Consider the following 23760-nt stretch of genomic DNA (forward strand, 5'->3'; position numbering starts at 1 on the left):
ATTGCTGATCTAAAGCAGTTTGGGTTCTTTTGCTTTGCTGTGGTTCACAGATAAGAGAAATATGCAGCTGTATTCACCATCAGAGGAGAGGTACGAGAGCAGCAAAAACCCACTCGCAAAAACGATCCCGTTCCCACATCAGCCATGGAGAGACACAGGGGTGTGTGTGTGTGTGTGTGTGTGTGTGTGTGTGTGTATTCACCATCAGAGCAGAGGTAAGAAAGCAGCAAAAACTATGGAGAGACACAGGGGAGGTAGTAACCACTTCTACGAAAGCAGCAAAAACCCACTCGCAAAAACACTCCCGTTCCCACATCAGCCATGGAGAGACACAGGGGGTAGTAACCACTTCTACACCATGGCTTGGTTGAGTTTGGGGAGGTGACGGTTATCTCACCACACGGCCGTGAGAGGATTGGTACGGAGTGTGTTATGTAAGAGCAGAGGGGAAAAGTACTGTTCTGTTTGTTTATGTCAGAAGATGTTTGTGTGTGTGTGTGTGTGTATTCACCAAGGCTACACACACTTAGGTGCCATTGTGCAATTCTCATGTGCAGCTCTGGGGAAAAAAAACATTTTGGTAGATTTGCACAAAGATGCACAGGTACAAATGTTCAGACTGAACTCAAACATGTGATCCCAGGAGATAACCAGGAGCTAACAGCTTTATTTACTGATGCCATGTTTATTTACAGGAGGTACCAAAAGGCTTAATTCAAATAATCACACCATACTGCAAAACGCCTGGTATTACAGCCACATTACACACATTTCCAGCTGCTTTTGCATTTTAATCATCTATGGACACAAACAAAAAGCCAACAAACATGACATCAATTACTGTGAGCAAGGTATTCACAATGTCCTCCCCTACTAAGCGCCTTCAATAGGGCCTTAAGGGAGGCCGGTACAGTAGAGCTCTTTGCCACACAGCAATGCTGAACATGACAGAACCAAGCTTTTTGATCTCTTATTACATAATGAACTATGTCTTGGACCAGCCTCGGAGTCTCTAAGCGGTGGCGGTGGCGGTGGCGGTGGCCCTCCTCTCCTGTGCGATCTGCTCCATCTTCTCCCTGCTCTCCTTCTCCCTCTGGATGAGCTGCCGCCGCTCGGCCTCCCAGTCGCTCACGGTGAGCCGGTGCTGCTCGATGTCGGGCTGCTCGGCGGCCTGGAGCTGCCCCTGGGCCGCGCTGACGGCCAGGGCCTCCAGAGAGGTGGGGTCCTCCTTCCCCGAGGCCTGGAGCTGGGCACGCAGAGCCTGGGGTTTGGGGGTGGGGTGGTGAAGATTCAATTGGGTTCAATCAAGTCAGATCAATTCAATTCAACAGAGTTTAATTGAAGTCACCGGGCTCCCCATCTCCTCCTTGTGTTCCAGTCGATTTGACCTATGACCTTGCTAGGCCCTTCCGCAGCTCTGCAAGGGTTCCCAAATGTATGGGTTCATGCTGATGCTTTATAAAAGGTCATCTGCCAAGTCATCGAAAATATCTCAGAAAATATAAACCTTTGTGTCTTTCAAGGGTTTTCAGAAAATAGAAAAAAAAATTATAAATACGAATTCATCTAATGTTATGAAATTAAAACAGGCTATAATAAATACTATTTTTCTGAAAAGCTTGAAAATACTAAAAGGGTTTTGTAACCACACCAATTGCTTCACCACCGACAATTCAGCCTGTAATCTGCAGCATTCTGTAATCTGAAGCAATCTGTAATCTGAAGCATGTGGAAACTAGAAACCACAAATTCTGGCACTCTGAGATTCTTCTGAATGAAGAGTGCATTACAAATTAAATGAATTATTATTATTATTATTATTATTATTATTACAAAAGATGACATATTGACCTGTGATTGATATACCTGTGAAATATTAAGGAGGCCTAGTAACACTAACATTTACAGACATTACAGGTGTACTACTGTCAAATGTTGTTACAGGTTTTACTGCTGCATTAACATTTGGTATTATATGTTCATACTGAGACAACAGGCTTTTAATTAAATCCACGCCAGTTTGGGAGTGTGCCACATTCTTCACTAGCTATGTGACTGATCAGCTCAGGATCATGAGATGTTTATACAACACAAGAATTACTCCATTTTTAGCCCAGGACACAGACGCAGAAAGACAGAAAGCCCTGTGCAGAAGTAAGAAGAAATGATACTGCACGCGTTTTCTGAGCTCATTCAATGATACTGCACGCGTTCTAACGCGTTCTTGGGTTAGGGCTAGAATAAACCAACCTTGAACGTGGCAGTGTATTCAGGAAGCTTGGCCCTCTCCTGCTCATCCTCCTCGTCCAGGGTGATCTTAGGCGCCTCCTCGTCCGAGCTGCTATCAGAGCGCTGCTCCTCTCCTTCACACGCCTCCGGCAGGGCCGTGGCAGAGAGATCTTCAAGCACAGCCTCCACACGATCCAGCTGTGTTACACACACACACACACACACACACACACACACACACACACACACACACACACACACACACACACACACACACACACAAACACACACGATGGCAAAACTGATGTTTCAGAAGTCCTTATGAAACAAGTCAGGATATCTGACAACTTCAGATCGGAAAGATTAACTTCAATTAGATGCAAGATTAAAAAGCAGAGGATGACGTTTATTTACAAAGTAGTCATGAGCAGTGTACACCTCAGGCAAACTGTATCGGGCCATCACTGCCTCTACTCGCCAGCCTAAACCTACACAGGAAGTCTGCGTTTGGATTGATGTCTGCAGCAGCACAGTCGTTTACAAAATCAGTGGCGTCGGCCCTCTGTTTGTGTACGACAGACAGCAGATAAAGCACTGCAGAGCGAGGGAGTTTGTGTCACTTGAGCTGGGAGACAGCTCCTTATCTTCCACCCCACAGCTGCTGAAGAAGGACTTGGCTTGAGCAGTCGCTCCGAGCCGACGGACCCCCACCCAACCGCCCGCCCGCCGGACTGGACTGTAAAGTCTCCCATCCTGTCTGGATGCTCATCTCATCTCCCTCTTTCACTCCACCCTCCTCCCTTCATCTCATCTCCCCCTTTCATTCCACCCTCCTCCCTTCATCTCATCTCCCCCTTTCACTCCACCCTCCTCCCTTCAAGTCTTCCCATTTCTCTCCTTTCATCTGCTTCTTTGTCTTTCTTCTTTCCAATTTTACCCTTCCTCCTCCTCCTCCTTCTCCTTCTTCTTCTTCTTCTTCTTCTGTTCTGCCTAACCCCATCTCTGCTTCTGTATTCGTTCATCTTGAACTCTTTCTGTCACAACTGATTCTTCTCCCGCCTTTTCTGTCCATGTCACACTGTGTTTCCCCGTGTCCCCCTGACTGACCAGACGCCCCTGAAATCACATTACCCCTCTGAACGCTGTCCAACCGAGCCTGTCACCGGAGCACCGATGGGCAGAAGGATCGCTCGTGTCGTGAATGACGTCAAGACAGCTGATAACAACAGCTTAGAGCCCGTGTGCTTTCCTTCAATGCCAAACAGATCTCAGACCTGTCTGCTTTCCTTCAATGCCAAACAGATCTCAGACCTGTGTGCTTTCCTTCAATGCCAAACAGATCTCAGACCTGTCTGCTTTCCTTCAATGCCAAACAGATCTCAGACCTGTCTGCTTTCCTTCAATACCAAACAGCAAAGACTAACCCTGAGCCCTGAGCTCTGCCATTACCAAACAAGTGGAGCAAAACTTGTGTTGTCTCCCAGCAACATGTGACTTGTGATGTTGTTAAAATAATCTGATATTTAATGGGGCACTATGTCACTTAAAGGCACGCCCTCAATCCTGGTGAAGGCCAATCAAATACACCTCTCCCTTCAGTGCTCCTGAAGCGGCATTGCGATTGGCTAATCAAATACACCTCTCTCTTTACTGCTCCAGAAGCGACATTGCTGATTGGCTAATCAAATACACCTCTCCCTTCAGTTCATTGATAACCTCAACATGCAGAGATCATTTACATTTAGTCATTTAGCAGACGCTTTTATGTATACACATTTGTATACACATTTTACATTTACACTGATGGCACACTGCACATCAGGAGCAATTAGGGGTTCAGTGTCTTGCTCAAGGACACTTTGACAGGGAATCGAACTAGCAACCTTCTGATTACCTTCTGATTACTAAACAACTTCTCTACCTCCTGTACCACTGTCGCCCCAGATCAGTTGAACATTAAACTGATGTGTTCATCAATACCCTCAACATGCAGAGATCAGTTGAACATTAGACTGCAAAGAAGCCCTACTGTCACCTATGGCTCTATGAGTGTCGAATCTAAACATGAGAGACGGTGGTTGAGAGTACATACAACATCTTTGGATATTTTCACATTCCCAGTTCCTGTGGACACCGTCTCCATGACGGCGAGGGCCCGTGCCAGGTAACCGCGCGTCCACATCAGGGGCATCTGCCGGAACACCGAGTGCATTCCCTGCGTCATCTCCATCTTCCCTGCAGGCAGATCCCGTGATGCCGAGTTAACACAACTGTCAACCGCCCTGCCCTACCACACACACACACACACACACACACACACACAAGCTTCACACACACACACACACACACACACACAAGCTTCACACACTTCCACACACACAAGCTTCACACACTTCCACACACACAAGCTTCACACACTTCCACACACAAGCTTCACACTTCCACACACACAAGCTTCACACACTTCCACACACACAAGCTTCACACACTTCCACACACAAGCTTCACACTTCCACACACACAAGCTTCACGCACTACCACACACACAAGCTTCACACTTCCACACACAAGCTTCACACACTTCCACACACACAAGCTTCACACACTTCCACACACACAAGCCTCACACACTTCCACGCACACAAGCTTCACACACCTCCACACACAAGCTTCACACACACACAAGCTTCACACACACACACACTTCCACACACACACAAGCTTCACACACTTCCACACACACAAGCTTCACACACTTCCACACACACAAGCTTCACACACTTCCACACACACACAAGCTTCACACACTTCCACACACACAAGCTTCACACACTTCCACACACTCAAGCTACACACACTTCCACACACACAAGCTTCACACACTTCCACACACTTCCACACACACACAAGCTTCAAACACTTCCACACACACAAGCTTCACACACTTCCACACACACACACACACACACACTTCCACACACACACAAGCTTCACACACCTCCACACACAAGCTTCACACACTTCCACACACACGCTTCACACACTTCCCCACACGCACACACACACACACACACAAGCTTCACACACTTCCACACACACAAGCTTCACACACTTCCACACACACAAGCTTCACACACACACACACAAGCTTCACACACTTCCACACACAAGCTTCACACACTTCCACACACACAAGCTTCACACACACACCTCCCCACACACAAGCTTCACACACTTCCACACACACAAGCTTCACACACTTCCACACACACAAGCTTCACACACACACACACACACAAGCTTCACACACTTCCACACACACACACAAGCTTCACACACTTCACACACACACAAGCTTCACACACTTCCCCACACACACACACACACTTCCACACACACAAGCTTCACACACTTCCACACACAAGCTTCACACACACACAAGCTTCACACACTTCCACACACACAAGCTTCACACACTTCCACACACACACAAGCTTCAAACACTTCCACACACACACAAGCTTCAAACACTTCCACACTCACAAGCTTCACACACAAGCTTCACACACTTCCACACACAAGCTTCACACACACAAGCTTCACACACTTCCACACACACACACTTCCACACACACACACACACACACACACACAAGCTTCACATACCTATGAGAGCACAGCCTAAGCACTGAGCGCTCGCACCCAGGGAGTTCTCCTGCTGAAGACCAGCGAGGTATAGAGATGCTCCCAGATTTCTCTGCTCCTCCAACTGCACACATCACAAAGTCAACAAGACCCTCAATAAGAACTACAATACACTGCAAATAAACATTAGTTTTATCTACATGTAACATCTTTTTTTTAAAGGCCTATGTAACTTGTTTTTACACAGTTATGGACTAAAAGACTGTATCTGTATTATGGTGTTACAGAACAGAGATCTGCATGAAGGGTGTCAGCTATGGGCATCATACAAACAGTCATCTGGTCAAAAAGCCAATCGCTGTTCTTTATCGTTGCTATGGTAACCCCGAGTGATATTATGCTAAGGTGGGGCACTACATGTGACTTTAAGAAATACAGAAAATTGAAATGAAAATATGAAAATGTTGTGTTTAGACAACACTAGGGATATGTGGCCATCTTGACAGCCGTCATCCCTCCCATACTGCATTGTGCCTTTTAATAATAATAATAATAATTTATTTTATTTGTAATGCACTCTTCATTCAAAAGAATCTCAGAGTGCCAACATATTAAAAACTAACTATAATAATACAATAAAATAAAAATGAATTAACATAAGCATAATAGAAAACTTTTTAACATTTTAACATACGATTTAAACAATGACATGACCATGTTCCCCTCTGAGGGGCTCTGGAGGCGGAGGGTTCATGACCTTGTTCCCCTGTGAGGGGTTCTGGTGCCGGAGGGTACTCACCGAGAGACCTGGCTTGAGGGCGAGGTGTTTGGTGAGGGCAAACAAGGAAAGGATCTGAGTGGTGGGACTGTTAAAGGCCTCCTGGAGCATCACCTCTTCCACCACAGAACACGCACCTACAAACACAAACACACACACACACACACACACACACACAAATTCAGTGAAATAATCCCATTCTGGTATCAGTCGTTCATTTTCACCTTCAATTTCCAGGGACATTTTGAAACATTTAACATTTGTGTTTGAACACAGCTGTTTCACAGTGTGACCTCATAGACTGTCTCCCTGGTTACACACGTATTCAAAACGCTAATATACTCTTTAGCATGTGCTGCTACTCACTTTGGTAGTCTTCATTTTTTAGGAATGCATCAATTATTAGATTGAAGGTGTAGTCGTCAGGAAATACTCCGTATTGCACCTGTAAAATGGCAATCAATCAATCAATCAATTCAATCTTATATAGCGCTTCTCTAAATACCCGAAGTCGCTTTACAGAGTCCAGAGTCCAGTAGTCATTCATACACAGTCATACCGGTGGTGGTAAGCTAGATCAGTAGCCACAGCTGCCCTGGGGCAAGGCTCAACACTGTTAATAACACACCCTGTCAAAAAACAATACCAAATCTGTAGTGTCAGTTTCAGGAAGTTCAAAACATGACACACATCATCATAAACAGCCATTCAAGTATCTGATGTGAACCGGCAGCCAATAGGATGAGGGCTCTGAGGTGTCAAATGATCAAAACAGGAAGCCAACATGAAGGGCAGCGGAGCCTTCCCTTATTCTGTATAGTGTGGAGGGCTTTGTCCAGAGCTCTGTACTTAACACACTTGCCTTATTCTTAATAGTGTGGAGGGCTTTGTCCAGAGCTCCATACTTCACACACTTGCCTTATTCTGTATAGTGTGGAGGGCTTTGTCCAGAGCTCTGTACTTCACACACTTGCCTTATTCTGTATAGTGTGGAGGGCTTTGTCCAGAGCTCCATACTTAACACACTTGCCTTATTCTTAATAGTGTGGAGGGCTTTGTCCAGAGCTCCATACTTAACACACTTGCCTTATTCTGTATAGTGTGGAGGGCTTTGTCCAGAGCTCTGTACTTAACACACTTGCCTTATTCTGTATAGTGTGGAGGGCTTTGTCCAGAGCTTCATACTTCACACACTTGCCTTATTCTGTATAGTGTGGAGGGCTTTGTCCAGAGCTCCATACTTAACACACTTGCCTTATTCTGTATAGTGTGGAGGGCTTTGTCCAGAGCTCCATACTTCACACACTTGCCTTATTCTGTATAGTGTGGAGGGCTTTGTCCAGAGCTCTGTACTTAACACACTTGCCTTATTCTGTATAGTGTGGAGGGCTTTGTCCAGAGCTTCGTACTTCAGACACTGGCGGATCCAGCTGTGGATGGTCCAAGGTCTCAGGTACCAGCAGTTTGGGCTGTGTCGGAACCTGAATACCAGTGGCAGGCAGCGTTAGCCAACAATTATTTCAGTCCATTTAGAACAATTAGCACAGCAGAGCTAACTCTGCATGGCTACCAACAAGATGCAGTGATTCAGTCTGAATTAGGATTCAGCTATTAAGTCTGGATTCAGTGATTCAGTCTGAATTATACACAAGATTCAGTTATTAAATCTGAATTATACACAAGATTTAGTTATTAAGTCTGAATTATACACAAGATTCAGTGATTAAATCTGAATTATACACAAGATTCAGTTATTAAGTCTGAATTATACACAAGTTTCAGTGATTTAGTCAGAATTAGGATTCAGCTATTAAGTCTGAATTATACACAAGATTCAGTGATTAAGTCTGAATTATACACAAGATTCAGTGATTTAGTCTGAATTAGGATTCAGCTATTAAGTCTGAATTATACACAAGATTCAGTGATTAAGTCTGAATTATACACAAGATTCAGTGATTATATCTGAATTATACACAAGATTCAGTGATTATATCTGAATTATACACAAGATTCAGTTATTAAATCTGAATTAGGATTCAGCTATTAAGTCTGAATTATACACAAGATTCAGTGATTCAGTCTGAATTATACGCATGAAAGCTAAGAACACAAGATTCAGTGATTAAGTCTGAATTATACACAAGATTCAGTGATTAAGTCTGAATTATAGAATATACTTATAAGATTATAAGAACACAGGATACAAGTAGTGTTGCTGTAAAATAGCCTCGATACTCATCCATTGGTTGTGTTAGTGATAGGTACCAGAGCTTACCTATACAAGTAGTACTCTGCTTGATCAACTTCTTCTCTTGAAGATACATTGTCTACAAACTAAGAAGAACATGGTAATTATAGCCCACCATAGACATCCATCTCTGTGTGTGTGTGTGTGTGTGTGTGTGTGTGTGTGTGTGTGTGTCTGTGTGTGGTTAAACATGATCCTAACAGCAAAAAAACAGCAACACTACTGTGTGCAAAAAGAAGAGCATGTGCATATGCTTCAGGGAAAAGGATTGGTTGAGCATTGCAGAAAGGGGGGCATTTAGATTTATTATTGAATTTCAACTTGTACTAGATTGGCTAGAATCTTTTAACGGTTTCTATACTCTTGATCACCATACAGGCTACATCTGCACCTACATATACTACATATTTACAGCACAGTGGCGCTGAAAAGCGTTCAATCAAAGAGTTCACCTACCCGTGCAATCGCCAGGGAACTGACAGGGAATTTCCGCTCATATGATCTTTCCATCAGGTTTGCCAGTTTGGCTGTGGCAAAGGCAAAATAGAGCGATATAGCTCAAGTCAGTACAGATATCAATGTGACCTAAACACCCAGTGATTTTTCAAAAGATATTGACATTGTTTAACAACACTGCCCCCACCAGTCAACAGTGTTTTTTACCGAACAGTCATCCATCATAAATAGGCTAGCTTGTGGAAATATCCCCCTTAGGTGGTTAAAATGCAATTTTAGCATCCAAGCATTCATATGACAGATGAGCATACCGAGATTTTGAGGATCTGAATGTCGTTGGTCCCATAGTTTGTTGTCTGTGTAAGCAGCGGACAGAAGACACCTCCGCGCTGAATAAAAAACAAAACAAAACAACAACAAATAAAACAAGTTAATTGATTGAAACCCAGCTGATTAAAAGGTCTGGGGAAAAGGCTACCCAGAGCACCGACTAACGTTCTAATAGTACGTATTCGAATGACCTAGCAGTACATCGATGCTGATAGTTGCAATTATCTTTGAAGGTGGTTTTGAATATATGCAATTGCAAACACATCTTTAGCAGACCAGTGACAAGCGGCCCTGACGGCGACATGTCACCTAAACCAGCAGTGTGTTACTGAGGGAAGACGATACATCATCCAGGTACCAGCAAACCCCACGTTAGAGATATACAACGTTACAAGAACAACAACTAGAAGCTAACTAAACCCGGCATCAAAAGTAAGTACAACAAATCACCACCAAAGACAACCCAAACACGTGTCGATGCAGATGTTATCAATTTGTAAAGATTTTGTCGTATTAATCACCTAAATAAGACTGAGTTCCACATTTTAAGACGACATTGACAGACGACAGACAGCGTTGTAGGACGGAGGCGGCCATGTTTAGACCATACCATTGCTACGGGGGTAGTCAGTCCAACTTACCGGTACTTAGGTGGGGGTGCGTCTCCACAACACATTTTAATTCAAAGGTACTCTTGATTAAAATAGGACAACTCTCTTTAATTGATTCATATCAATTTAGTGCTTCACAACGTATACAACAGACTTATTTATCGATTTATCTGTTTTTACGTTAATTCATGTCGTCATGTAGAGTGGTACAGCCTATAATGTTGTTAGGTAACGGTAGGGGGAACTGTTGTTGCAAGGAAAGGATTTATTTTGCCTGGCGAAGTTAAGTATGTTCGCAAGATTCAAGAGCAGCGCTCTTAAGAGGGGTGGAGGTAACGACACTTAATTGATAAAGGAAGGTGATGAAAATGCATGCGAGTTGAAAAATCGACGGGTAAAAATGTAAAGGCTATGAAATAAAAAATAGAGTGATAAATTGTCATGATAACCTTGATTGACATTCTGTTTGAAACTGCTCTGATAATCAATTCAACTGACATTTATCGTTTACAGCAAACTATTTGTGTTACTTCCACCATTTATCACTTACAGCAACAGGCATGGCTCTCTGTGCTGGTGTGGTCGAGGCATGGTTACTCAAAGCTCTCTGGACTGGTGTGGTGAAGGTCGCAGCCCCTCTGCTCGCTGAGCTGTCTTCTCCGGCAGTGTGAAGGGATAAGGCTTCAGCGCCGGAACCAGCTTAGACCTCTGGGCACGTCCACCATCGCCCCCCACTTAGTCAGCAGGTCCAATCCGATAATGGGCACGCTCTCCAAGGGCACGCTCTCCAGCCACTGCGGCGATGCAAAACTTTGGTGCCACCCAGCCTGGGGGTCTTGGGTCTTTGGTGCCAGGAAGCGGCCGGTAGCCTGTAGAGTGGGGTAGTGTTGGTTCTGGGGCACCCCGGGCGGCTGCCTCCTCCAGCTGGAGCGGGCGCACTGGTATCTTGGCATGGCGCTGGAGCAGGTAGCTGGAGCGGGCGCACGGGTATCTTGGCATGGCGCTGGAGCAGGTAGCTGGAGCGGGCGCACTGGTATCTTGGCATGGCGCTGGAGCAGGTAGCTGGAGCAGGTAGCTGGAGCGGGCGCACTGGTATCTTGGCATGGCGCTGGGGCAGGTAGCTGGAGCAGGTAGCTGGAGCGGGCGCACTGGTATCTTGGCATGGCGCTGGGGCAGGTAGCTGGAGCAGGTAGCTGGAGCGGGCGCACTGGTATCTTGGCATGGCGCTGGAGCAGGTAGCTGGAGCGGGCGCACGGGTATCTTGGCATGGCGCTGGAGCAGGTAGCTCACTTGCTTCCCATTGCATCAGGTGAGGAGTGCTGGCTCTTTCCTGTGGCCCCTGGGCTGGACACACAGCAAGGCCCCTGCAAGACCCTTACAATAAAGTTTATAGAGCAAAAACGACGCACAACACACTGACTCTGATCACTAACAAAAAAATACATGCCGACTTTAAAACAAAAAAGGGGGCATGAATACATTCCAACTTCAAACATTAATCACAAAAGAACACTAATAGAAAACACAGAATGAGGGGAACTGCACACAATCAGGAAGTGCACCCAGAACACACACACACCCCCGCTGGCATGCTGCAATGCTATTTATCAATGCATTATATTTTCTTCAGTTTGAAAATGATGAGGCACTCAGACTCCCTCATCGGGATTTGTTAATTCTATTTGACATGCCATGTGACACCGTTCACCACAGTCAGCTTTCCTTCGCCTCGACACGAAAGGGAAATCACTTTATTCCAGAACCGAACACTTCTACATGAATTAAACACAAGCACACATGCAAAGCGTTATGGGGTAAACTATTCACACACACACACACAGACACACACACACACAGACACACACACACACACACACACACACACACACACAGACACACACACACACACACAGACAGACACACACAGACAGACACACACACACACACACACACACACACACACACACACACACACACACTCACTGAAGCCTGAAAGGTCACCTCTTTCACCCTTGACAGAACAGCTCACGCATTTCAACCCATGGCAGAGGAAGTCTGTGCAATCCAATTTAGCCGATATATTTACAATGAATAATACAAAATATGCAGATGCATGTTCCTTGAAGGGAATATAAATGTGTAATGAGCTTGTTACTGATTTTGATCTCACTGTAGGCCTACCATTGCAGTCGACCCATGGTCAGATTGACTTTTCTGTCAGCAATCTCTGAAATTCTGTGTTTATTATGGAAAAATGATGGAGTACATACAGACACAACACTGAACAATAACTATACCATGAAAAACATTTTTATTTTCGATGGGCTTGCAATGTCTTACAATGAAGTTCAAGAGCTATAGGATGCACACTGCTTGTCATTGTAAAAAATCAGGATCTATGTCTGTTTGTCTGGGGCTTATCTTTTTTTTGGGGGGGGGGGGGGGGGGGGGGGGGGGGTGGCATTGGTAGGTTGGAAGGGTATATATACCTAGATATTAAAATTACATTCGTGAAAAAGGGAAAACAACAATCCTTTTTATTCCTATGTAGCCTGTGTATATGTGTTTTGTTCATTTCAATAAAGCAAGGCCTTTAGAACTTAATTGTCTGAGAGAGAGAGAGAAACCTTTACTTGACTTGTCCGTCAGTTCACCGTAGCCTGGGTTGCTATATAGTCACGTCAGTAAAGTTTTTTTTTTTTTTTTTTTGCATCAACATAATTCGATACAGACCCGCGCTCAATTATTTACCGTGAGGTTTCTTCTTCAGATTCCAAGAAGGCTAGATTGTTGTTTTTTTTTTTTTTTAAACCGGAGCTTCTCAAATGCGTGCGCCCGTTTTCCAAAGTTGTGTGCGCTGTGCAGCGTTTGATTACTCCCCACTCTCCTTTGGACGCTGCAAGTCAAGTTCCACTCTGTTACACTGGAGATGTTTATAGCTAAACAGCAGACAGTCTGGCTAGGCTATAGCCACGGGTGATCGGACCTAACGACGAGACTGTGCACGATAAACCTATCCTGTGTGGACTAGTTGATGAGAGAGAAATAATAGAGAATAATTTGTGCGACCAAGAAATATACTTTTTTTTACCAATGAGACAACTTTCACGGACAAAATGATAAAATTGTGAGCACTAGATAAAAAACTCTTTTCGGGACTTTAGGAACTCCATATATAACACAATAAAATGCATAGATATGGCAGAGTCTGATACTGCCTTAACATATTTGAATTCCCTTTCGTTGGCTGTGGATAATGTGTTCAGTATGTTCACTGAATGGTAAAGTTATGAATCCACACGTATCTCTATCATCCAGAAGCAAGGATGTACATAATCTAACTAAAGAAAAACGTTTAACATGGCAGTCATAACCCTGTCAGGCCACAGTGGCAGCTCATGTAAATGTGTCCGCCACTATAATGGCAAAGAAAAAGCAAAAAAATATGCGAAGCAAGTCTCATGTTTTATATCTTAACAGCTGAGCCGTGAAGAGTTTTACAGAATGCCACAGTTTGAGGGTAATATGTGTGCTCATCTGAAGTCCTGTGAGTGTTTGGAGGGCAGACTTCCTGTGGATACACGCATACTGTCGGGCCAGGGAAAGCAAAGGAACTGGACAATTTACGTACATTCAGTAAGTAAAGGAAGACCCTCTGTATAAAAACTGGCAGAAAAGAAAATCTATCTGCCAAATACCAATCAAATAACATCCTTTCTGCACCAATGTGAAAGTCCTGTCCTACAATATAAGGAAAGGAAAGGAAGAAAAGCCCATTTCCTGTGACATCCCTGAGAACAGTTGAGAATAGTTGTCCGCCTTATTCTGTAAATAGACGTGCATATGATTAGTGTTGAGGAGGGCTGTTCCCACACTTGCTGCTATTATTATGAGTATAAATAAACTTGCACTGGACCATCACCAGCAGATGTATCATGGGGCAATCACGTTCCAGATGAACCAGAGAGTTTTCTGTGTCTCCTCACACTGATAGCTTGGGCATTTATGCCCTCAGAGTGTACGGTAAGCATATAGCTCGTGCCTGTTTCATGACTTTGATCGCTGCTCCCACTATAGGCCCCACTTACGGTATGCTTTGAGGGCATAAATGCCACGCCAAACATGAACCTAGACCAACTTACAGTACGCTTTGAGGGCATAAATGCCACGCCAAACATGAACCTAGACCAAACCCACTTACCGTACGCTCTGAGGGCATAAATGCCACGCCAAACATGAACCTAGACCAAACCCACTTACCGTACGCTTTGAGGGCATAAATGCCACGCCAAACATGAACCTAGACCAAACCCACTTACCGTATGCTCTGAGGGCATAAATGCCACGCCAAACATGAACCTAGACCAAACCAACTTACCGTACACTTTGAGGGCATAAATGCCACGCCAAACATGAACCTAGACCAAAGCGCTCCCACAGTAGGCCCCACTTACGGTACGCTTTGAGGGCAGAAATGCCACGCCAAACATGAACCTAGACCAAAGCAGAAGTGGGAACACCTCTGAAAAAAACAGCGAAGGATTCACATCATTTTTTCTCCCTTTTCCCTTCCTATCTCATCACACCTTTTTCTGTAAGTGGGCTCTTTTGCGGAAGCCTCCGTTAGCGTGAAAGACCGACGGCTGGTTTCAGTTCGGCACGCCGGAGCTGTGCGACCCACCCCTGGAACGACACACATCATGTTTTCACTCTTAGCGGCGGACTGTTGAGGTGAGGAGAAGACAAGACAGGGATGCAATAACTTCCCTCTTTCTGCTCGCATCACGGTTTGAGGTGTATCGGTGGCTTGCGCGACCAGTAGAAAATGGAGAAGCTCTGAGGTACTGTGTTGTGTCACCGAGCTCAGCTGGAACACTCTTGGGCTGTAAGGTTCAGACACATTTGAAGTGAGGTATCGATATCAGTTCATTCAACTCTGAAAGATTAAAAAAAAACGAAATAAGCAAAATGATTTAATGATGTCACTGGTGTAACAATTTGATCTTCACAAAAAGAAATGTACTGGGTAAAATGAAAAGAATTGTATTAATTGGCCACTCATACTGAATGGCAGTAATAATAAACAAATTATATTTCATCTTGCAATGATGACAATGTCATTATAAGGCCCTACATATTCTTTGACACAAAAACCCCACTTTCTTCTCAGACCAATATAAACTTTAAAGCTTCATTAAACAATGAATGTTCTATAGATCAATCTGGGGGAAGGGTAAGGGTGCGGTCTAGGACCTCTCGCAGAGACGCAGATCGCAGGTCGTTTGATCTACTCAGGTGGTACAGAGGGAAGAGTGTGTTTCCTCCATATTTCCTGTTCTTCCTGAGAAAACTGTTCTTCCGTCATGGAGGAGGCTGAAGAAGAGGATTTGAAGAGGATTTGCTCTCTGAGCATTTACAAGTTACAAGTCTTTTATTTGTCAGATGCACAAAATGACACAGGGTCAGACAGGGCACTGAAATTCTTACGACAAGACGCCGCCCAAACCTACCATAGCATAACTACACATAATATACATAACATAACCATGACGTACACTCTGCACAAGTACTATGAACATAATTTACACATAACATATAAATAACCTTACTAAATATACAAGATAAATATACAATGCGGTGTACTGAACATATAACAACCTATACATATAATACTAAATATACATGTAGCAGCCTATACTCATTTTGCAGTCTCTGAGCATTTTGACCCAGAGTCTGTACTCTGTGATTATAGCGTAATAAAACATGAAAGAACGTGGACCTTTATTTAAACATTATTATGGTATGGTCATTTTTGGACATTTACATTTTACGTAATAAAGTATTGATTTTTAATTAAAAAAAAAAAACACATTGTATATTCTTGTTACTCAGAAACAGTTGTTTAATTTGCCTGACAGATATGGAGTATATCAGCTGTTGTTGTTTTGGTTGGGTTACTTCAACTTGCTAAAACAAGCAGACCCACTGTGTTAATGACACGGTTTCCCTCAGGGGTTATTTGAAAAAGTGTTTCAGAGTTGACAGCACAGGAAATGGTCATACACCCACACGGCCTGTTTCCTCAAAACCTCACACTTTCACTCAGTTCATTAGCTGGAGTCTGGTGAAAGGGGGCTCTCTCTCTCCGTCCTCACAAGGCAGCTCTTCTCATCTGAAGAAGGGTTTTTGTAGAACAGCACGATGTAGTTTAGTTAAAACTTCTGCAAACTCCATTTTAAAAGCAACATACTGCAATACCAGTATTATTAATAATCAGTATTCTTGTGATTTGTGTAATTATTGAAAAGTCCAGGAGAAAAACTAACCATTGAGAAACAGTTGAATGTACAAGGCAAGGGGTACAGTATAACAGAGTGGCGACTCAAAATGTATTAAAATCATTTTTTATTAAAGTCAATGTATCCATGTATTGCTACTGAATAGACCTATATACAGTTTTGTTAATTCCATAGACAGTTCACAACAGAAGGAGAGCGACTTTATGTTTCAGTGAACAACTCTGTCACATTTGTGAGATTAATTAGCATACTGAACATGAATCATGCTACATAAAGACAAATAGCGGCACACAAAACCAACAGTGACAATGATTGATCATAACAGTCAGTATTTGATTATAGCACATACATTGCTTCTGAAATCAAAACTAAAACGAAAGATTTATTCATTTTTTCTCAAAAAATACTTCTGTCATACGAGTAGCAAAATTACACGAAAGCCTTCATTGGAATATAAAAACATTATATTATTTTGAAAATAGAATTTTTTATTATTTAAAATAGCTCCTTAAAACATATGTGCTTTTCTTTCCTGCTTGTGTGTTCCCCACATCCCCTATCACTGAACTCATTCACAGCTTATTTCTGAATCCCTGTAAGTGGCGTCAGCACAGCGCCCCCGCTCCCCTCCCCCGCCGCGGGAGGCTAAGGTCTGGGGACTGTCATAATAACGCACGTACTCAAACTGCTCTCTTTCTGAAGACAGCTGCTGCTGCTGCTGCTGCTGCTGCTTCTGCTGCTTCTCCCCTCTTCTCTCAAAGTCATCACAAACACTCTCCCTGTCCTCCTCTTCATCTTCATCTTCAACAGGTTCCATATCTTCGGCCGGTTCCTCGGTTGGTTCCGCTGACAGAACCCTGAGAGGCTCGGCAGGCTGCTCCCCCTCCAGTGTGTAGGGCTCTGGGCTGCCCTGGCTCTCCTCATCTTCCTCATGACAGGAGCGGACGCACAGGCTCTCCTCGTCCTCCTCGTGACAGGAGCTGCCGCGGACGCTCTCGCCATCGGACTGAGACAGACGAAGCCCTGCCACAGGCGCGCTCTTCCTGGAAAGGTCAAAGGGCTCATCCTGGCTGAAGTTGGCCAGCAGGCCCAGCTGGGTGGAGAGACAAAGACGATTCCGCCGCCGGAATACTGCGGGCAAATAAACAAACACATGGTTTAATGATATATAAGTTCAAACGAAAACATTAAAGAAAAGATCAGTATGTGTTTTATTCGCTTTTATACACAAACACACACACACACACACACACACACAAACACACACACACACACCCACACACACACACACACACACACACACACACACACACACACACAAACACACACACAAACACACACACACAACAAACACACACAGACAGCAAATGTTTCTATCAAATGTCGCTCACCTCGAGCATCCAGTCCGCGGTCCATGATTCCGTGTTTGACCTTCATGTGTCGCGTGAGATTGCCCTTCAGGGTGAACTTGCTGGGGCAGTAGAGGCACTTGAAGGGCTTACTGTCGGAGTGCAGATGCATGTGGCCCATCAGATTGTGCATGCGGTTGAACTCCTTCCCACACAGCTGCGGAGAGAGAGAGAGAGAGGGGAAGAGGCGGTTCAGATGGCACCACCTGCTCAGTAAACTCAGCTAGTAGAGAAGTCTCAACAGGTGACAGTGAAGTAGGATTTAGAGAAGTCAATTACAAAGTCAATCAGTGGTTTCATCTGAAAACAAAAATGAAAGTATTTGTTTTTAAGAATTTATTTGAATTCGTCTGTGCTTTCAGAGAAACCAAAAATCCATTTTTACAACCATGACAAATCTCCTTATGTAAAACTAACAGTCAAAGAAGCAATGACCACACATTGATCTTTCACCTTAGTCCTTACTTATTGCTAAACAAAGACAGGGCACACCTTCACCAAGACGTGGAGAAGAGGCATGGGTGTACTTATGAATAAGGAAGAGTGAGAGAGAGAGAGAGAGAGAGAGAGAGTGAGAGAGAGAGGGAGAGAGAGAGAGAGAGAGAGAGAGAGAGAGAGAGAGAGAGTGAGAGAGGGAGAGAGAGAGAGAGAGAGAGAGAGAGAAAGGCAAAGAGAACAATAGCGATGGAGAGTAAGAATGGGGGAGAGAAGGAGGTTGGACAGGCTGGAGAGAGAGAGAAGGAAATACACATGGAGAGAGAGAGAGAGAGAGAAAGAGAGAAAGAGAGGAAGGAGAGAGAGAGAGAGAGAGAGAGAAGGAAATAAACATGGAGAGAGAGAGCCGGACAGAGAGTGAATAATAGAAAGAGAAGGGTAAAGGGTAGAGAGGAAGGGAGGGAGAGAGGAAAAAGGAGAGAAAGGAAGAGCAGGAGAGAAAGAATGTAAGTCAGAGAGTGAGAAAGAGCGAGATGAGAGAATGCAAAGGAGAGAGAGACAGAGAGGAAGCCGTGAGCAGACAGGCCAGAGGGGACTAGGGAAGGAGAGAGAGAGAGAGAGAGAGAGAGCCAGAGGGGAGTAGGGAAGGAGAGAGAGAGAGATGGAGAGAGAGAGAGAGAGACAGGCCAGAGGGGAGTAGGGAAGGAGAGAGAGAGAGAGAGAGAGAGAGAGAGAGAGAGACAGAGAGAGAGAGAGAGAGGGGAGTAGGGAAGGGCTCTTCTACTCTGTCCTTCCTCCACATTCTTTTTATGAGGGCGGCGCTTTCCTTCAGGAGGAGAGAGGGACTGTACACTGTCCAAAAGGACCGTGAGAAAACAGGAAGCCGCTCCAGCGCAGCACAGAAAGCGAGATGAAATCTATTATTGGGCCGTGCTCCCGGGAGGCTCGGCGGCCATTGTTAGAGGGGCAGTTTGTGCAGGGATATCCTTCCTATGGACGAGGAGACGCTCGCCCGCTGCCAAGAACCTCAGCTATCTGCTCATCACTGTGAGCTGTCTCTCTTCTTTTCTTCTCTCCCACTCCATTTCTTTCTCTCCATCTCAGACCCACACATGATCCTTTCTGCTGTTTCAAGGCCACACACACACCACACTCCACAACATTCCAGTGCTAATTCCCATCTAATTGTACCTATAAAATATTCCTAATTTTGAACCATTTCAGTGGGAAATTCAATATACTGTGAAATGGCTCCCCTTGTAGAGCCCTTGTGAAGTCAAGGCCCCCTCTACTGCTAGTAGACAAGCAAGCTAACCAGAGTGGCTCACCTTGCACTTGTAGGGCTTAATGTTTGAGTGAACGATCATGTGCGCCTTGAGCGTCTGCTTCTGCACGAAGCTCTTGTAGCACAGGTGGCACTGGTAGGCGCGCACGTTGGTGTGGATCAGCACGTGACGCTTCATGTTGGCAAGCAGGGTGAACTCACGGCCACAGATCCGACACTTGTGTTCCTTCACCCCCTGTGAATGACCAGAGAGAGGGGAGGGGAGGGTGGTGGTGGGGGTTTCGCAGAAATGCGGAAAAACATGGGTGTGTTAACTGCAGATCCTGGGCGGCTTTGAAAACAAGTGAGGTAAACGCAGGGTGTAGAGCTCTTCAGGATGTCGTCATGGCCTGTATTGTTGCCTATTGTAAATAATGCACTCTGTAACCTATAGTAAATACATTGAAGGTATGATTTTATATACACCAAAGCTTCCACATAGAAGAGATAAATCTAACCTAAGTTTTTCCTGAGTTTTTCCCAGCAATAATAATTGTATGTTCCATATTTCATGTTGTTCTTGTTGTATTGCACTCATCCTGGATCCATGCCGTTTTAGCGGCTTGAGCTAAAGAATGCTAATGTTCTAAGCCATGTGTCTGACTTACAGTACGCTCAGTAGTACCCAAATTCTAACACTAATACATCTCTTCGCAGCATCTCTTCTAAATGCACCCTTGCTCTGAAATGTGTGTCCTGCACATCAGGTGGTGGATGTAAAGTATGGAAACTTACACACAAACACCACAATCATCTTTATAGGCAAACAAACTATATTTTCCTTTATCAAATTCTTAAAAATGTTGATGAACACACTGAAGACTTTGTCTCTCTAGTCCTCTTCCTGGATCTCTTAAAGCTTTTGCAGATGATTAAATAAGGTTTTTGACGGTCTGATTTGACGTTCCTTACCTTGTGAGTCAGCACGTGCTGCTTGAGATGATGCGACTGCACGAACTCCATGCCGCACTCGCTGCAGATGTGCGGGCGCACGTCGCTGTGCTTCATCATGTGGTTCTGCAGCTGGCTGGGGTACTGGAAGGTCTTGTGGCACTCCGTGCAGCTGTAGGAGACGGGCCCGCGGTGCCCGGTCAGGTGCCGCTTCAGCTGCGCCAGCGTGGCGAAGTCCAGGCCACACTCCACGCAGACGTTCTCGCGCCCGCGCTCGTGCTTGGCCTGGTGGGCGCGCAGCTCGCTGGGGTAGGCGAAGCCGCGCCCGCACACGCCGCAGCTGTGGGGCTTGACGGCGCTGTGCTGCAGCATGTGGCGCTTCAGGTGGCTGGTCTGGGTGAAGGCCCGCTGGCACACCTGGCACTTGTGCGGGCGCGCGCCCTGGTGCGTCAGCAGGTGCGTGTGCAGGTGGCTCAGCTGCTTGAAGAGCTTGCCGCAGAGCGGGCAGCCGTGGGGCTTTATGCCGCGGTGGCCCAGCACGTGCGTCACCAGGTTGTATTTGGAGGTGTACGACTTGTCGCACACCCGGCACTGCCAGCGCCTCTGCCCGTCGCCCACCTCCACCAGGTAGCTCTCGTCGATGTGGACGGTGGGACGCTCCACAGCCACCAAACCCCGCCGGCTGCTGGACCCCTCCTCCCCGCGGTTATACCTGAAGGGCCCGGGGGCCGGGTGGAAGGAGCCGGGGGGGGCCAGGTGCATCAGCGGCCCGGGCATGTAGAAGGGGAAGGGCAGCATGCCCGGGGGGAGGCGGGGCAGGTATGGAGACGAGAGGGGGGGGCGGGGCAGGAGGAGCGGGGCAGATGGCCACAGAGGCGTTGGCTTCAGCATCTCCTGCTTGACCTGCACAGGTGCGTCGTACCTGGCCAGGGCGCGCTGCAGGTGCAGCCGGCTCAGGTCCACCATCTCCAGGGGCGGCCGGGGCGGGAGCAGAAGGGGCAGCGCGAGGGCTCCAGAGAGGTGAGAGAGGTCGATGGTCTTGGGGCTGCTGCTGCTGCTGGCGTCCCCCCCGGGCCCCACGGCAGGAGGGGAGGATCTGGGTTGGGCCATTCTGAGAGGCGGCGGCGCTGGTTTCTGGTTGGTGGAGGTGAGAGATGTCTGGACGTTTGCACCAGGAGTTATGCAACACGGGGTTCAGTTCATCACTTTCAGGGTACGCCCGTGGTCTATCATCCATCCCCTGCCTGTAGATACAGCGAAATTGCAATAAATTAGAGCCATTTTGGCATGATGAGATATTGACATGATTGCAATGAAGAATGTTTTTCTTTGTTAGAGCACGTTTAGCAATGTTGTGGTGGAACTGGGTTGTGTTAGGTTGCTGTGCAGCACACACTATACTCTCATTCACCATAGCACACTACTACAGCAAACAATGATGATGAAAATGTTTGAAGATGTTGATTTGTGATGTTTGTGATTATGACTACGTTTAATGGTAGAACATAACCATTCCTTCCTCACATTTGAAAAAAGCAACAAACACCTACAGGCGTCGCCGCCGCGCAGGCAAACACACGCGCACGCACACACACCCGTTCCCGTTCCTTCATTCTCTGCAACACTTTCCTCTCGGTTCTCCTCGCAACCGAATCAGGTATCAAATCCTCCTACAACAGGAAGTCAACTCAAACAGACTGCCCTTTCCCTACCTCTCCCTTTTCGCTTCTCTAATGCGTTCTACCTTTGACTTTGACAAGAGGATTGGCACTTCTCTTTTTCTCTTTTTTTTTCTTTGAATTCTCGGCACAACGTGGTTGCCTATGACGGTCCAGCAGAGACGTATATGTACACATGCGTGTATTTGGGAGGAAAAAATGAGGAAGAACCGCAGCATGGGAACCAACGCACTTCTCTGCGCAAATCATGTTTATTAGCCGTGAGTCCGTTGTACTAACACTTCATTAAACAACCGTAATATCCGCTTCAGATATTAGATGCTATCCTAATATACTACATTTAATTAACGCTTCGTGAGAGATAAAATGCGGTTGTGTTTATCAAATATCTGCAAAGAAAATGATGGAAGGAAGCTGAGCTACTGAATACTCCCTCATTTACATACCGTGAGGATAACACACACACACACACACACACACACACACACCACATACTATATTACAAGAATAACAAAAGAAATGACAGTCGATCGGATGCCTCGAGACTTTTACCGTTAAATTAATACAATTATCACTTGCGCTTTGATTTTATGCAACAAGGTCAGTTTAGAAAATACTGCAAGAAATGCAATCGTAACATTTGCAATCTTTAATTGCAATCCTTTACCAATAATAATAATAATACTGATGATAATGATAATGCTGGAAAGTTGGAGCCTAAACCAAGTCGACTGAACATTCTTTCAGCTCTAAACACACATCACAACAATCCTAAACAAAAGTTAAGCCCCTACAAGAACATCTTGCAGTAGCACATCGCAGCACACCTTTGCTCACCAAGACCACATAATAAGAGCTCAACAGCCCCCATGCTTAGTAGATTTAAAAAAAAAAGAAAAAAAAGGTGTCTGTGTGTGTGTGTGTCAGCTCAGCCCCACGAGCCCTGATTCAGACACCCAGATGAAGCAACAGCAACACAGATCAAACCCCTGCCCAGAGCCCAGATCACCCAGAGCCCAGATCCCCCAGAGCCCCCAGAGCCCCCAGAGCCCCCAGCACTCTGCCCCCTCCACTCCCAAAGACCCAAAGAAGCAGAGTCCTGCACACACCCCTCTGCCTGTTCATGAGTCAGTGTGTGTGTGTGTGTGTGTGTGTGTGCGTGCGTGCGTGCGGTGCCCCGTCTGCTGCAGTGCCTACCTTCTCGTGTCTCCGTCCTGATGGACAATGAGCCCTTTCTCCTCCAGCCTGTGAAGAGACTTAAGACAGAGAACAGGAACAATCACTTTGTTCTCATTTTTCAGATGAGTACCTTCGGAGAGAGAGCAGGAAGGAAGGGAGTGGAGGGGAAGTCAACAAGCCCGGGCCTTCCTGCAGAAAAATAAGGAAACACTCGATAGACATCTCCACTTCTCTCCCCCTGAAG

The 23760-nt window shown here is 45.6% G+C and overlaps 2 protein-coding genes and 1 long non-coding RNA gene across 3 annotated transcripts in view; all 3 read right to left on the minus strand.

The window, feature by feature from the left end:
• Positions 1 to 632: 632 nt before the first annotated feature.
• mrps27 (mitochondrial ribosomal protein S27) lies at positions 633 to 10320 on the minus strand. Its single transcript, XM_031571090.1, has 11 exons — positions 10211 to 10320; positions 9671 to 9748; positions 9360 to 9430; positions 8931 to 8989; positions 8019 to 8133; positions 7019 to 7097; positions 6674 to 6789; positions 5896 to 5998; positions 4322 to 4464; positions 2251 to 2427; positions 633 to 1261 (listed from the first exon to the last, which is right to left on the minus strand). Exons 1-11 carry the CDS (start codon positions 10284 to 10286, stop codon positions 1013 to 1015), a joined length of 1266 nt encoding a protein of 421 aa, XP_031426950.1. The 5' UTR covers positions 10287 to 10320; the 3' UTR covers positions 633 to 1012.
• On the minus strand, positions 3181 to 4009 carry LOC122133045. Its single transcript, XR_006152510.1, has 2 exons — positions 3615 to 4009; positions 3181 to 3577 (listed from the first exon to the last, which is right to left on the minus strand). It is a non-coding gene; the product is annotated as an uncharacterized LOC122133045 (long non-coding RNA).
• Positions 10321 to 16692: 6372 nt separating the features above from the next.
• znf366 (zinc finger protein 366) overlaps positions 16693 to 23760 on the minus strand; it is a 7070-nt gene continuing 2 nt past the window's right edge. Inside the window, exons 1-5 of the mRNA XM_031571091.2 lie at positions 23535 to 23760; positions 20680 to 21902; positions 19772 to 19963; positions 17991 to 18165; positions 16693 to 17730 (exon numbers count right to left, since the gene is read on the minus strand). The exon at positions 23535 to 23760 is cut by the window's right edge and continues 2 nt beyond it. Of these exons, the coding sequence (XP_031426951.1) occupies positions 17168 to 17730; positions 17991 to 18165; positions 19772 to 19963; positions 20680 to 21768 (2019 nt within the window). The 5' untranslated portion in view covers positions 21769 to 21902; positions 23535 to 23760 and the 3' untranslated portion in view covers positions 16693 to 17167. The remainder of the gene's footprint in view (positions 17731 to 17990; positions 18166 to 19771; positions 19964 to 20679; positions 21903 to 23534) is intronic.

This window comes from Clupea harengus, chromosome 7 (assembly GCF_900700415.2).
Source record: "Clupea harengus chromosome 7, Ch_v2.0.2, whole genome shotgun sequence".
Taxonomy (NCBI): Eukaryota; Metazoa; Chordata; class Actinopteri; order Clupeiformes; family Clupeidae; genus Clupea; species Clupea harengus.